Source organism: Gavialis gangeticus, unplaced genomic scaffold (assembly GCF_001723915.1).
Source record: "Gavialis gangeticus isolate Ggan-Ray unplaced genomic scaffold, GavGan_comp1, whole genome shotgun sequence".
Lineage (NCBI taxonomy): Eukaryota > Metazoa > Chordata > Crocodylia > Gavialidae > Gavialis > Gavialis gangeticus.
The window spans coordinates 50689800-50705887 of NW_017729025.1; the positions used below are offsets into that span (position 1 = coordinate 50689800).

General features: G+C 40.1%; 1 protein-coding gene across 2 annotated transcripts; it reads left to right on the forward strand.

Moving 5' to 3' along the window:
- Positions 1 to 3427: 3427 nt before the first annotated feature.
- On the forward strand, positions 3428 to 15898 carry DIO2 (iodothyronine deiodinase 2). 2 transcript variants are annotated; one of them, XM_019518703.1, is made up of 2 exons: positions 3428 to 4324; positions 15256 to 15828. In XM_019518703.1, the coding sequence occupies exons 1-2, from the start codon at positions 4103 to 4105 to the stop codon at positions 15826 to 15828; spliced, it is 795 nt and encodes a 264-aa protein (XP_019374248.1). In that variant the 5' UTR covers positions 3428 to 4102. The 2 variants fall into 2 exon arrangements, with proteins under 2 accessions (XP_019374248.1, XP_019374247.1); XM_019518702.1 differs by having other exon boundaries at positions 3430 to 4324; positions 15256 to 15898.
- The last annotated feature ends 190 nt before the right edge of the window (positions 15899 to 16088 follow it).

The window sequence follows — 16088 nt, forward strand, 5'->3', positions numbered from 1 at the left end:
TTCAAAGTTGTGGCAGGAGAGTTTGAGGGTGGTCCTTGAGGCAACCGACACCCACCTCAGGGGTTTCACGAAGCAGTCGAATGTATCCCCCTTATGGTGCAGACTAAAGCTGCATGTGAGCAGGCATTTGAAGCCAGACAGGCATGTAGTCCAATATAAGATATCACTCCAAGAAATCCTTGCCTCTCACATGATCTCTCAATGGCATTTGCAGAGATCTGTGCTCAGGCTGTCTACCTTGTACACATACAAAATCCAGTTGCAGTGGATGGTGTAGGATTAGGTTGACTCTTCTCACTGTTCTTGGACACATATGTATCCATGGAATGTCCATGTTTCTCATTACAGTATTTGAGCCCCTCACAACTATATGGAAGTATTATTTTACAGGTGGGGAACCAAAGCGGAGAGTGCCTGAGTGACTTGACAAAGCTCATTGAGAAAGTCTCTGGCAGAGCAGAGAAATGATCCCAGATCTCCCAGATATGTACCTTAAATTCTAGAAAAGCCTTCCTCCCATAAGGAGCTTCTGATCTTCTTGCTAATCAGCATTTACTTATTGAGGTCTTCATGTCTCTGTCTTCTCTCTCCCTCTTTTCAGTGTTATGTGAAGCTGCCTGGGGTAGGAGTGTGGAGAGTAGGGAGATGTTGTGGACTTTCACACTGCCCATATGTTAAGATCCATATTTCTACCTCTCTTTCTTGGCAGATGAAGACAGTACTCTTTCCCAGATGTTGCAGTGTTTGATGGAAATAAGCAGTTGGATCAATGTCAGATTCAGTCCAAGAATGACAAACATAATAGTGAGCATTAACTTCATTCTTTGTTAAAGGCTTTTGTCCTTAGACTGTCAAGACAAGAAACACTCTCAGAACTTCAGTTGGCCTATCACGGCTCCTTAGAAAAAAGATAGCAACATTAGCAAGAAATGCCTTCTACAGTTTTCAACTGGTCAAAATACTTTTTTCAATCTGAGGAAGATTTCAAAACAGCGCTCCACAAATTTATCACCTTTTGATTAAAGTTTCATTACACCCAGTTTCTGGGGGTGAATGGGACAGCCCCATGGAAGCTGTAGATAACAAGACCTGCAGCAGTCCATCTGTTAAGTAATAAGGATCCAAACAGCATGTGACACTTTCCAGTAAACTTCTGATCCACTTCAGAGTGCTCAATGGACTGGAGTCTAGCTGCCTTACAGACAGTCCGTCCATCCATGAATCACTGAGACAATTGTACTCTTTGGGTAGGTAAGTCCATGATACATGGTGCTCTCAGTGTAGGTCTTTGGCTAGGGTTATACTTACCATGGGAGAAAAGGATTAGACTGGGCCATGCTATTCTTCAAGGTGTCTGCAAATATCCCCAATGACAGACTGATCTCATATATCTGTCAGGAAGTTTGACTCCTTCTCCCTCAAACTTCCCTTTTAATAATCTTTGGAAAAATAAAGTAAAAGGGCAGAAAATGGCATTCTTCACACACAGAATACTGTAATTTTTGATGGTACATATAATGGTGAGATAATGCAGTGATAGGTGCTTTAAAACTCCCTGCAAGAGAAAGATTAAATATACTTGCCTGAGGCCAGACAGCAAGTGAAGTGAGAGCCAGGATTAGAACTCACGGGACCCTTTTCCCCAGTGTTGTGCTCACATTACAAGAACATGCTGACTCATACATGTGTGGGGAGATATAAATTCCAATTCATAACTTGTTTTTGCAAGTTAAAATTATAAAGCTGAATCTGTGACATTGCAACCATTTCCCTGGCAACAGGGCAATGTCACCAACAGCCCTGTTGACGTTAACACTGATTTAATTTGAAGGAAAAACTGAACAGACGTGATTTCATTTGAAGGAGGCTGTGAGCTTAACTCCAGAACACTTCTGCATTTATAATGGAAATACACATAGTCACCAGTGTGCATGTGGGAGCCACACATGCACCTGAAGGCAGAACTGGTACCAGATATAAATACATGTTAAACAATCCCAGGCTAAAGATGACTGGTGACATTTGATTTCTGCTTGATAGTGTGGAAAGTACTATGGCTCTTGATGATCCATGCTGAGTAGGATTGAGACATGTTAGTAAGATGATGTAAGGAAAGTTTACAGGGCTACAGTCAATGTGTCCAATCACTGGTTAAATAGGAAACCTAGCTATTTATATGACATCTCTGGGAGCTAAACTTTAGATATGTACAAACAAGCAAAGTGAGGGGAGTTAAAAGGGACAGGGGGCTTACTACATGTCGGCTGTTCTGTGGTAACTGTGCAGGTGCCCACTCTTACCCTGTACTATACAAAAGCTAAACCATGACACTTTGGCCCTGTCTCATTGAGGGCTAAGTTACCTCCGTTTAGCATCCACAAGTTAAAGGGTAAAGGTGGGCATATGGAAAGAACAGTGCATCAGCTGCTTTGTGGTAAATCCTCACCTTGTTTTCCAATGCTGTAATGTGCTTGTTTGTTCATGTCCCTATGTGGTGTGGAGGCTCATGAGAACACCTAGATAGAGAAATTATCTCAAAAATTAAAAAGTTCAAGTTGTTAAATGAAATGATGACAATATTTTCCTTGGGAGGTTAGAACCCTGTTACAAACAGCACAAATGTATCTGCTGCACAAGTGCAAAGATAAGAATACCAAATTCTGGACAGAGTTAAATAGTCAAAAAAAATATTGAAAACAAAATTAGCAGTGCAAGTGAACACAATGTTTTCATCACACTGATTTTCCAAAGGCAACTGATTTCCCTTTTTCCTTCCTAGAATTTTTGAGCCCAAAGTAAATTACTCAAAATTGATCAGATCTTTAGTTGTTTTAAATATATACCATTATAATTGGACACTGAAGTCAATGGAGTTATACTGATTTACGCCAATGGGAAATTTGGCCCTTTTTAAAAGTGAGGCGCTTCAGCTTAACAAAACTCATTCAAAATCTTTTCCCTTTTTTCCTCTTACACATCAATAGATGAAGTCAGTCCTGGGTGTTTACTTATGTTTCCTTAAATACCAACAAGACAACAAAAGATATTTAAAACACCAGGAACATTATACTTGATGAGAGTGGGAGGGAAACATACAGAAATATACTCTTTCTTGGGATGCATCAACTCACACACCTTCTTGGAAAAGACAAAAGGGCAAAGAAAATAAAAAGCCTCAGGAGAAAAAAAATAGCAGATGCCTGTGTTGCTGTGTTACCTTCCACGTCATACAAAAATACGTTTTCCAAAGTTTGAAAGCACTTAACAGCACTCAGAAGTACACTGATTTTTTTTCCTTTTCAACAACAAAGCAAAGTTCCAGCCTCCCTCCCTCCCTCCCTCCCTCTCTCTCTCTCTCTCTCTTTTTTTCTCTTCTCTTAAAAAAAAAAAAAGTTTTGAGAATTTCACTTTTCTATTCACTGCAGTCCTGGCCAAAGTAAAGCCCTCTTTTACATTGACGTCAAGATCTTTACTAAGATTAGGGTTTCATTTCTCTATTGCAGCAATTAGCCAGGGAATGTATAAAAGGCTACAGGGAAGCAAGCTAGGACTCCAGAGGGAAAGCACTTTGCACCACAGACAGATAGCAAGAGAGAGGGAGAGAGAGAGGAGGGAGGAAGGAGCAAGCGAGAGAGGAAAAGAAAGTTTGTATACAGAGACGTAAAAAAAAAAGTCTTGTTGCACCTGGTAGCACTGGTGAAACAGAAATGAGAGTTCTGCTTCATGCTTAAATAGCTGAGAGACAATGGGATAGTAGGGGAAAGTTAACAATCTCTGCTTAAATTTTATAACTGCAGGGTACTGGAAGCACAGCTGCCTCTCGCTTTAATGTAGTCTTAAGGGCTACTGGAAAAGGGAACTTTTTTTTTAACATCTTAGCCTCTGAAAAATAAAGAGCAACTTAGAGTTGAATGAATTGCATGCAGAGTTATGGGTTTTGACCAGACAGATTCTATTTAACCAGCTCTACTGACTTTAAAGAAAGACACAGAGAGGCTGGGGAGCTTTTTAAAAATGTCTTTTAGTTTAGTTTTTTTTCAATGAGGGTACAGGGGGAAAAAGGGAGCTGAAGGCAGCCTGTTGAAGAGCAGCAGCAGGGAAGATGGGTCTGTTAAGCGTGGATTTGCTGATCACGCTTCAGATCTTGCCGGTTTTTTTCTCCAATTGCCTCTTCCTTGCACTCTATGATTCTGTGATCCTCCTGAAGCACATGGTGCTGTTTCTGAGTCGGTCTAAGTCTGCGCGTGGTGAGTGGCGAAGGATGCTGACCTCAGAGGGGCTGCGTTGCGTCTGGAATAGCTTCCTCCTAGATGCTTACAAACAGGTGGGTGAATGAGACTGGGTTTAAGAGAACAAGAGTGAGTGTTTACTCTGTTCAGGGGTACAGGTGTAAGGGATGTTCCTGTTGTCCAGGGGAGAGGGGAGGGTTGGGCATACTAGTGCTCACTGTTTGATGGGCATTACTGGAAGTCAAAATCAGTAGTAATCCAGTGGACAAGGTTTGGCACATGAGTTTCAAGGGCCTGGGTTCTACTCTCTCCTCTGCCAGTGACTCTCTGTGCAGTCTTGGCCATGCTATTTAACTGCCCCTCGCCTCAGTTTCCCCAGATGCCCTATGATGATAGTGACATTTGTGTTTATAACATGCTATGAGATTTGTGGGTGAAAAGGGTTTAATTCAATAGTACCTTTGTCAATTTTTAACCAGTAAAGATCCATGCATTTTCTTTAAATGTTTTGCAAAAATGGAGTCTTGAAATAGGAATCTGGGAACACTCTGAATGTCTATTATAATAAAGGATAAAAATAAGCTTGTGTGTGTTATAACATATATAAATAACACATATTAATATTCCACTTATTTCTTAACTTTTATCTTGGGAAAGGAGGTTATATGACAGTGTGAGTGGGTTTAAAACAAGAATAATCTTTTTCTGTTACGAAAATGTGATCTGGTAGAGCTTAAAAATGAACTTGACCCTCTGAGGGGCAGCTGCCTGGTGAACTAAGTTATCAATACTAATGGCATTTTTACTGCACAGGCTTTGTTTTTTTAATTTCAAAATTCTATACCAAGATTGATGAGTAAGTCTGTGTTACACCCCTGCAAGCAGTTGTATCCCATATTATAGATTTGGAAACTGAGGGACAAAGCAAGGAAGTGTCTTGTCATTGGCCATCCAGCAGGTAAGTACCAGAGCTGGGACTGGAACCCAGACATGAATAATTCACCAACCAGTGTTAAGTTAGAGCATATTGTCTTATTAGAGCCCATTCAGCTAAAAGTCACTCATCCAATGGAGTTAGGACATATGGAATAATTAACCTGTGATGCAGTCATTATCCAATGGAAAGCTGTACTGTGTCTACCTGCAGAATAACATTAAGTATTTATTCTCAACCAGAGCTGTTGGAAACTGTTGGCAGTGGTGTTTGCTTATTGATTAATTGTTATCTTGAATTCCTAGGCATGTATACATAATTTTCACTATATATTACAAATACAAATTATCCTAGCTATGCCAAATCCTAACCCACCACTGTACAAATCACACAATAAAGCAAACCTTATCAAGCCAAAAAATAAAACTTACTACTTCTATAGTACTTTCATCATCAAATCAATTCATGGACATTAATTCAATGAACTTCTCAGTGCCTTTGTGAAGTAAACTGGTAAATATTACTGTTCCCATTTTACAGATGGGGAAAATGAGGCAGCAAGGCTAACATGACTCGTCAAAGAAGGCAGTAGCAGAGCTGTGAGTAGTACTTACGAGTTCCCATCTGTTAGACTTGAGCTCTGAACATTGCCCCCACATACAGAGAAGGCTGGAAGTTCAAAACCTCCAAAAACCCTTTTCTTAATGGAAGCTACATAATTGCTGTAATTAGTAACATAGACTTTTAAGTGACATATAAAGCACTTTAAAATAAAGGTGTAGCATTAGGTGTAAAATTACTTGCTCTTTTGTGGACCTGCCAAGTCCTGCATTTGTGATTTGCATTTCCCAAGGTTTCGTTGATGGTATGAGTAACACCTAAAGGAGTGGGGAGCTTGGCATTGTGTTTGGTATTAACGATAAAATGCTAATCTTCAGCTCAGGTCTTGGAACATAATAAAAAACATTAATTTACATTTAAACAACATAGAATCAGATCACTTTTTATCCGCCAGGCTATGAAGGCTCCTAGAATGAAATCCTGGCCCTGTTGAAGTCAATGGCAAAATTCAGACTAACTGTAATGAGGACAGTATTTCCTCCCAGGTCTCAAAAGGAGTATAAATTCACAGCAGTGATTCTTAATGGAAAGCTCATATTGACTTTAAAAGTTCCTGATTCAGCAGCCACAAAAATCAAAGACATCATCAAAGTGCTTTGGATTGGGTCAGAAGACCATTGGTGAAGTCTGAGTGTTGTAGACAAACAAAGATGAGTATGGGAGCCAAACAGTTGAGGGCATAAAATACATGGAGAAACAGTTGATTGCATCTGAATCCTTGAGAGTCTTTTGCTGTTTCTGTACAGACAAAAACTGTAAACAGGAAGCCACTTTGTTCTCACAGGGTTCAAAGAAGAACAAACTTGTTCTGTGCCCTAAATATGAACAAACCAGGCAAAACAGTAAAATGCATGAACTGAAAGGCTGTTCTGCACAGTCTCTTTTTCCCCAAGGTAGGTTTTCCCAAGTCTGGAGAGGGACTTTGTGTGTCAGGACCTTTTAATTGTTGTATTCCCAACCTAACTCAGTAGGTCAAGTGAGTTGGAGTCTACAGGCATTAGAACTGAATAACAAATTGGTTGCATTAGCATTTCTGTAAACATGCAAGTTATTTAACCATTATTATACTTTTTCCCTTAGTTTTCCCCTTTAAAGCCTGGCATTAACAAAGCATTTACATATGTAATAAAGTCCAGCCTTTTTAGTAAAGCAGGTGCCCTACTTCCATTGATGTCAAAGGATCTTAAAGACATCATGGCATGCTTCAGTACTTCTCTGAATCGGGACCTTATTGACCATTAATAATATTTTACAGTTGTACAATGAAGATCAAGTGAGGCTCTCAGAATATTTTACAGATATTCCCAAAGCCTCACAACACCCATGTGAAGTGCATATGTGATACAATTCCCATGACTGAGAACGAAACATTGAGATACAGGTAGTTAAAGTGGCCTAAAGCAAGAGGGAGCATGTTAGCAGAACTGATGGGAATAGAACAGGAACTCCTACTCTTATCCACTGTGATGATATTTAGTAATAATAATCATATTAGTATATAACTGTTACATTGCTGCTGCACTCTTCACCAGTGCATTTGTAAACACTTTATCAAAGAGGTAAGCATAAGCTCCATTGAATACCTGGGGAAACTGAGGCATGCAGAAGTGAAGTGACCTGCTCAGTGTCACCAGTAAGCTTGCAGAGGAACAGAACCCCTATCTTCTGAACCATTCCCCAGTGCTGTATTTGGCCCCCTCTACATGTTACAAGTTTTGCACATTGAACTAGTTGTACAATTACCTTGAGGCCAGCTGCAATATGCAAAGTAGCCATACCATAAAAAGCTCCCACCAGCTATAAAGTTAGACCTTGAAAATGTATAGCTGGATTCCAGCAGAAGGCGGGGTGGGGAGGGGTGCCCCAGGGTTATGGCATTGTGGCTGACCACAAACCATCCCTGAGGCTAGTTGATCATAGCAGCCATGATCCCCCAGCGCTGGGGGTTTCATCGCTCTTAAGGCTGAGGCATCATGGCAGCTGGGATCTCCCAGTCCTGGGGATGCATGGGGTGCCTCTGTGGCTAGGAGCCCCTCTATGGAGGGGTTTCCTAGGCATGGGAGCTTGTTTTTTTTGCTGGTATTGGGAGCAGACCAGAGCTGGGTTCTACCTGTGTGGGAAATAAGGTGCAATGAATGAGATCTAATGCATGATCCCACAATCATACCTCCTGACATGAACATGTGGCATGGCAGGAGGTACAATTGTGTGAATCACACATTTAGATCCCATTGTACCTTTACATGCATGTGTAGAGGGGCTTTCTATTATGCAGCATTTTCTTTCCCAGCCAACAAATTGCCTTTGAGATCTTTATGTAGGTGTTGTCTACGCAGGATAATTGACTGGAATAGCTGCTGTTCAGGAACTTGTGTAGACACTGGGTTCTGAAATCAATGTGATAGAATAAAGCATTTACAAGGAAAGAAAGGTGTTACAGAATAGCCATTGCAGGATTTTTTCCACAGTAGCTATTTCAGTCAGTTTCTCCCATTGGAAGCCCATTTTTGTCCATCATACCCAAACTTGAACTTGTTTTTCCATTGTTGCCTTGTTGTTATAAATTATTATTGCAAGTTGATGCAGAAATTTGATGCAATCCTTTAGTTAAAACATTCCCATGTAGGCAGGACCTAGTATTAACAATTAAAGACTTTAACATCCTCAGTGGGCAAATAATGCGTACTTTGAATTGTTTGTTTAACAAATATACAATATTCTCTTTCACTGGAACTACTTATATAAGATATTTTCCACCCCTCAGAATAGGAATGGCTGAGTAATTCTCTTGTGTTTGTTTATTTTTCCTTACGTAAAATTTATCCGTGATTAATGTATTTCTTCCTGTGTCCGGAACTCTGATTTCTGATTTCAACATCTGCCAGATTCCGTGTTGATGCTGTCTGGCGTGGTATTTCTTTAAAATTTCTAGAACACAGGAAGAAAATGTGTGCTGTGTCACAGACCAATGTTCCTTAAAACCAAGTTAATTATCATAATGGGGAGTTAACAGGGTTAGCCGACAAAGCAGAACAATTCTTTATCAAAGAAAATGTAAGGGAAGGCGCTTTCTTGTTGTTTGGACACTTTTTTTCCTGCTCTAAGCTGTTCTGTAGAATTGTTGGGTGCTATGATCAGCCCCAGAAATGGGGAATGCATTGACTACTAAGAAAACATGTATATTTACTTGTCTAGGTGCACCTGGGCACACGCAAACACAAAGGAACCCTCCCCCCAACAATGTGTGTTTTAGGGATATTAAAATGGTTCTCATTGATTTATATGTCATCCATGTGAAAAACAAAGCAATGACATCACACCACCTCATCATGCACTTTCTATATGCCACATTTCTTCCAAAACTGCAGAAAATTTGTTATGGACAGAGTAAAGAACATTACTGTAACTATTTTCTGACTCTCTTTACCTCTAAGATCATGTACACTAGCACCATGATGAATCCAGTTCTTGAAAGTGCTGAAGGAGGGAAAAATCTCAACCAATGCCATTTAAAAATTGGATCTTTAATAGCTGTTGAACAGAAATGGTTCGAGATATTTCCTCTGGCATCTCTAAACTAATAATGGTGGAGACAAGTGACGTAATGAATAGAAGATAGATCACTCTAGATCTATTTGGTTCAGTGCTCTCTCTCTAAAGCATTCAGTCCTGCCAGTGTTGGAGACAGGATACTGGATAAGACTATTGGTCTGACCCAGTATGGTAGGCACTTCTTATGTACTTATATATAAATCCCATATGCACATATATCCTAATAGATGAATGGGTTGGTAGATGAGTGGTAATGGAGTTGTGCATTTATATATACAGCCCTTTCCTGTGTCTAAAAGGGGTTGAATCAAAAGCAGAATGATGCGCAGAGTACAGAACCAGATTAAAACTTTAGGTCATGGGCCCACTGCTAGATTTATTGGAGGCAAAAAAAATGGTCCTATAAATGCCAAATATCTGAGAGCTGGAGGGGAGGTGCGATTGGCTTGCCTGGCATACCCTCAAACAGTAGCATAATTAGGGTTGGGCATGCAGGGCACCAAGCCTGGGGATCCACTTAAGAAGGGGGCATGAAATTGGCAGCTGTCACCACTGCCGGCTTGGCCACCACCACTGGCCCGGGTACAAAAACTGCTTGTTATACCTCTTCCCTCAAACAGTAAGCTACCTCTCCCTATGTAATGGGTGCACTCATATCTGAAGACACCAGCGCTCAGAACAGTGCTGGAATGGCATTGCGAGTCCTGACTACCTGACAGAGGTAATATTTACACATATGACATAAGGAGCAACTGGACTTTTTCTGTTCTTCAGCACACCAGTGCTTGACTATGGTATTTTTGGGAGGCTATTTAGATATTGGAGCAAAGCCCTCTTAGACTAAACCCTTATGCACTCATCACTGTTGTTTATTTTGATCTGGAGGGTAAGAACATGTCTCTTTCTTTGTATTGCACAGCAATAAGGGGATCTTATGAAATAAGTTTTCTGGTAAAAAGGAATTATTAAATAGTTGCAAGTCCAAAGTGTTGGCATTGCGTGATGTTTAATAAAAAGAAATATGTCTCCCAAACCTATATTAATAATGTTGATTTTACAAAAGGGACCATCACCAAAATTGTTTTCACTTAAATTTACAAATACAAACAATAGTTAATTCAAGAAATCATGAAAAATCATGAAAAAAAATACAAAAAATCTGTCTGCCCAGAGGAGTGAGTATTCCATCTTTTGACTTCTGTGAAAGCCTATGAAATATGAACTTTCATTTCTACCCAGGAGGACTTTTACAATCTTTTCTCCAATGCCTGATGAAGGGTGTTTGTGCCCCAAAGCTTGCAATTAAAGATTTTTTTTTTTTTTGCAAAAAACTTGTTGGTCTAATAGTTTCTACTATGATCCCTGATTGCAACAATCATGAAAACAGTTTTAAAAAAAAATAAAGAAATATAATTGAAACTTTCTCTCGTAGTGTTGGGAAGTTAGATTGTGTCTGGAAACCAGGAAGTGAAACTAACTGTAAACAGCAAAAGTACCAAGGAAGCTTTAAGGAAGGAAAAAAATAACATAATAAAACTTAGTGATCGTTATTAATAGTAATCATGCTTGTAGTGTCTAGGGACCAGGCCAGATCAGGGATCTGTTTTACTAGGCACTGTTACAAAGAAGATGACCCCAAAGAATGTACAGTCTAAATATACAAGACAGAGAAAGGGTAGGGATATTTATGATTATTGGACATGGGGTCAAATCCTGTTCTTTTAACTTACAAATGCAAACCTATACCTTCCAAGCCACCTTTACACAATTTCTCATTTTGGCCTTTATGTGAAAAAAAAAAAAAAAATCCTCGTGAACTAATGTGTAAGTCTGTGCTCCTTTTCTCCTGCCTTCTGTCTCCATCTGCCTTCTGAAGACTTTCTTCAGCCATGACCCCACAGGAAGTTAGTTACTGACTTTATCTTGATATCATCCTGTGCACAGGCCTGGCTCCCAAAAGATCATCATTTCCAATGACCTTCCTAAGTATGATGAAAAGGAATTAAATGGACAGCAAAGATTCAAAATAACTTATTTCAAATAAATTAATGGGAACTATTCCCCAAATATCCTTTAATCTAGATAATAGTAATTAATAAATAATAAATGCCTCAATCTCATCTTGTAGGTGTTGTCCACAAGGGTTGGTTCAGAGCCACATTTCACTTACCGGGCTGCTACACTCTGTGCTCTGCCTCCTTTTGGCTCACCCTGTCTGTCTTTGAAGCATGGTAACTCCAGGTGCTGACACTCTGCCTGGTCTTCCTATGGGCAGAGTACATATGGGAAGCAAAATCTCCTTATGCCTTCCCAGCGAGGTGCATCCTCATGAATGGGCCAGGCAGTTTTTGACTGTAAGTAAGGAGAGGAGGATTTGACCATTTATGTTTGTCTAGGTTAATTTCTGGTAAATCTTCTCCCCTTTCCTCCCTCAGCCTCAAACACCTTTAAATAAATAAAAATCAAGGGCTCTGCAAGAGTATGTATAAAATGCATGATTAGGAATTGGATGAGATGCTGGTAAATGAGGTTCAAGGCATGAAAGAGACGGATTGGATAGGGGTTAAGAGCTCAAAGTGTTCCATGTATGAACAATAACTGGATTCAAAGCCTTAATACAGTGTGTCCATATTTGAACAGCTAATATTGTTTGTTAATTTTCTGGAAATGCCTAGTTTCTTCAGGGAGCCAACACAGCCTGATGAGCCTGCTGAAGAGTGAAAATCCCTGATGTAAGGCTTGAAAGAAATGTTTGCATGCCAAGGATCCCAACAGAGTTATGCTAAACCCAATGGAAAGCAAATAAAAAAAAAAAAGTAAATGATAAAATGACGTTTTGTCCCTGGGGCTGTTGAAAATACGTGACAAAGTAGTATGTTCCATTTCTAACTTGTAATTTATGAATAGGTCTTTCTATTCCACTCTGTTCCCCTTGTCCCATGAACTTACACAAGCTACCTCTTCATTTTGTCATCTACGTGCTAAAGCAGCGCTAGCCTTTCTCTCCTTTTCAGAGAACTCCAGAAGGAGATGCCCAGTATAAGGGCAATTAAATGACTGCAAGATTGGCTCTCCACATACAAAATGCTTTGGAGGGAGGGAGATCCTTCTGCTTGTACTGATAGTGAGGCAGGGATTATGTTTCATTCTTAATTTGGCTTTCCCTCTTTAATCAGAAGGGGATATAGGGCCCTTCCTGATTTCCATCTCAGCTGGGGACCCATAAAGCCAGCTTGGATGTGAGGACGTGATTATAGAAATCCTGGAGCTAGTTATTGCGTGTGAGAGAAATTCTGCTGTATTCTTTCTCAGAACATATTTTTCTCCTGCTTTTGTCTATGATTTCAAAAGAGGGTTGGCAGAATACATTTTTTGCTCGGCATTTTCATTATGTCCATTTTTTTTCAAGAGTGACTCTTTTTTTTTCTTTCACTAATAAATAATAACAACAAAGGAAACAGAAAAGTCCCACAATGCAGTTGATCAGAAATGATGATATTGTTCTGTGTCAATCCCATTCCTGAGCTGCATGAAATAAAGAACCCCTTTGGGAACACCAGAAGTTCATCAGGACCAATTAGTGGAGATGCTGTGGCTTGTGTATAAGCGTCAATGACCAGGCAGGGTTGGTTTTTTGGAGTGGCTAATGCTGGCATAGAACAAGGCACCAACCTAATTACTCTTCTGCAAGAGCAGAAAATGCCTTGTGAATGCTTGCTTGGCAAGCCTGTCTCATTAAAGACAAAAAAAAAAAAACCCCACCCAGCAGCAGCAAGAACAACAACAACAACAATCCCACCCCCTCAACCAAACAAAAGTACTCCTAGAAGCAGAAAGTAATATGATAGGTAACCTGCGGCCATAAGACTTTCTTTGTGACTATGAGAAATTAAATGAGCTTAGCTATACCATGGCTTATCTTCATGGATTTCTGATTTACTAGATGACATGGAGCCAGGAACTGGTTTGTATTTTGTTTCTAAAACTCACTGGTTTGCAGGAAAGTTCTGCTTATAGGAGGGACAGAGCATACTGACACTGTTGGAGCACAATCATGTATGCCAATGCCCTTGCCACCAGAGTGACTTGAAAAGCACTACTATACTCATGTCCAGTGGAAACACTTTGGGTTCTTTTTCCCATCCAAGATTTACAGACCTTCTCAGTGCAAGTAGCATTTGGGAGAGATGAAAGATCAGTTGGTCATGAAAAGTCTATATGACGAGGTTAGTTTCTCTTTCTGCCAGTATGAACTCCATAAACAGCTTGTGGTTTCCTCAGATTTATTAGTGATTATGCAGTTGGCCAGAAAACTTTCATTCATAATTTTTTTTTCAAAGTAAAATGAGAAAAAATAGGCAAAATCTGTTTACAGTCTTTGGAGCAGCTTTGTTTATTAGTCTTATTTAGTCATTAAATTCATATTATAAAGCCAGCATCACACTGGCAGATACCAAAATGAGCTGGGTCCTGTCATCATTCCCTAATTTCCATTGGGATTTTCTTTCCTCTTGAAAAATGGTATAGATTCACCTTAAGGTTTTCGGATCCAAGGACTAGACCAGAAGCTGTAATCATCCACCCAACAGATGCAAGTTCATTGCAAAACATCACTTATTTCAAAGGCAACAAAACAGTGATTCGGGCTTTGATTGGCTGTCTTTAAAGCACTAACAACAGGCATAGTTACCTAGTGCTCAGATCAAAGAACTTTGTGGGTCCAGGCTTGTAGGATTCTATTCTTTCCTTATGAACTTTGGGATGTTTGGGCCTCATTTATCCCATATTAAATAGATACAAGGGTTGCTATCCGTTTTACAAATATGTCATGAGGCTTCTTTATGTAAGTATACATTTCTGTAGCTTTAAATAAACCAGCACATTTTCCTATGAAATTTCTATTGGCTATAAGAGAGTCATGGGAGAGAAAAAGGTCAGATTCAGTGTGGGTCCCTCTTTTGAAGGAGTGGGATTGAACCATGAATGATCATGTATATGCTCATCAGGGACCATCAAGTGTCGGGTGTAGTGATGAAAATCCTTCTATCTACAACATTTACTTCTGGATCTCAGAAGTAGTGGAAGTGATTTATTTTCCACTAGCTGAACATCCAGTTCCCAGTCTTACTTATTGTATTGGGGTTGTCTGGAGACAATGCTTGGTAATGTAATCTGGGATGAGCTCTGTGCCCAAACTCAGTTTTAAACTTTACTCAGTTTTTACTGGCTTCTGACTCAATTTAAATTCCTGTTGATTTCAGTAAGAGTGCAGCCTCAGTAAGGGATAAATAAAATCTGGATAAGGACTTCAGTATTTGGCCTCATGTGAATTCATTCAAAACAGCATTTATTTCTGAATGTCATGAGATAGGAGATAAGAAGAGAGATGGAGAGGCAGAGAAGTAAATTACACTGTTGAAATATAGTTTGATGCTAAGGGAAGATACATAGGAACTGGTGTGACAGGACTCATTAAAAACAATTTGTAATACTTTTTGATTCTATAACATCAATAAACCCGGGTATCTCAGAGCATTGCATAGATTTCAGCTTAATCCTGACATCACCTCTGTGAGTTCTGCAGGTTTTCTCTCTATCATATGGCTGGGAAAACTGAGGGACTGGCAGGTGACTTTTCCACAATTGTGTATTGAGTCTTAGGCAGTTCCCGGAGTAAGCTGAAGTCACTAAATAAACTCTTCTTCTCCTGTTTTCCCTTGATTGTCTTATAACAGTTGAAGATGACACTTGCCTTGGATAGCTCATTTCCTAAAACTAGGATCATGCTGAATTTTCCATGTAGAGAACATGCTGCTTTATTTGAATAGCTGATTGTGTTTGCTTTGTGAGAGTGAATACACAGGACACCGTGGCAGTGAGTCACAGTAACTTTATTGTCTTTATTTGTTTTGCCATCAGGTGAAATTGGGTGGAGAAGCCCCAAACTCCAGAGTGATTCACATAACCAATGGCGTCAGTGGTGGCAGTACCAGATGCAAGAGTGTTGGTGGAAAGTTGGGGAGCAAGTGCCATCTCTTGGATTTTGCCAACTCTGAGCGCCCCCTGGTGGTCAACTTTGGTTCAGCTACCTGACCTCCATTCACAAGCCAGCTGTCAGCCTTCAGCAAGCTGGTGGAGGAGTTTTCAGGTGTGGCCGACTTCTTGTTGGTCTACATTGACGAGGCTCACCCATCAGATGGTTGGGCTGCTCCTGGAATCTCGCCCTCTTCATTTGAGGTGAAAAAGCACAAGAACCAGGAAGACCGATGTGCAGCTGCTCACCAGCTCCTGCAGAGGTTTTCCTTGCCCCCCCAGTGCCAAGTAGTGGCTGACTGCATGGATAATAATGCCAATGTAGCCTATGGGGTCTCCTTTGAACGCGTATGTATCGTGCAGCGACAGAAAATTGCTTACCTGGGGGGCAAGGGCCCCTTTTTCTACAGCCTCCAGGAAGTTCAGCTTTGGCTAGAACAAAACTGCAGCAAGAGATGAAATCCAGCATATGCTGAGGAAAATGTTTCACAAGTAGTGTCCCTTTAATGTGATATAAAAGGGAAAAAAACATATACTGTTTTGAAAGGTCCTTTTTTGGCCTATTCCAAGAAATAACAAGATCAAATGAATGCATACCAGAAAAGAAAAATAACACAAAAATGATAGTTGTGTGAAACAACCCCACTCCTGCCTTCCCAATGGGACAGAAATGGCAAATGTGAAAAGAGTGCCACTGTTGAGCAGGGAAGATGATGAGA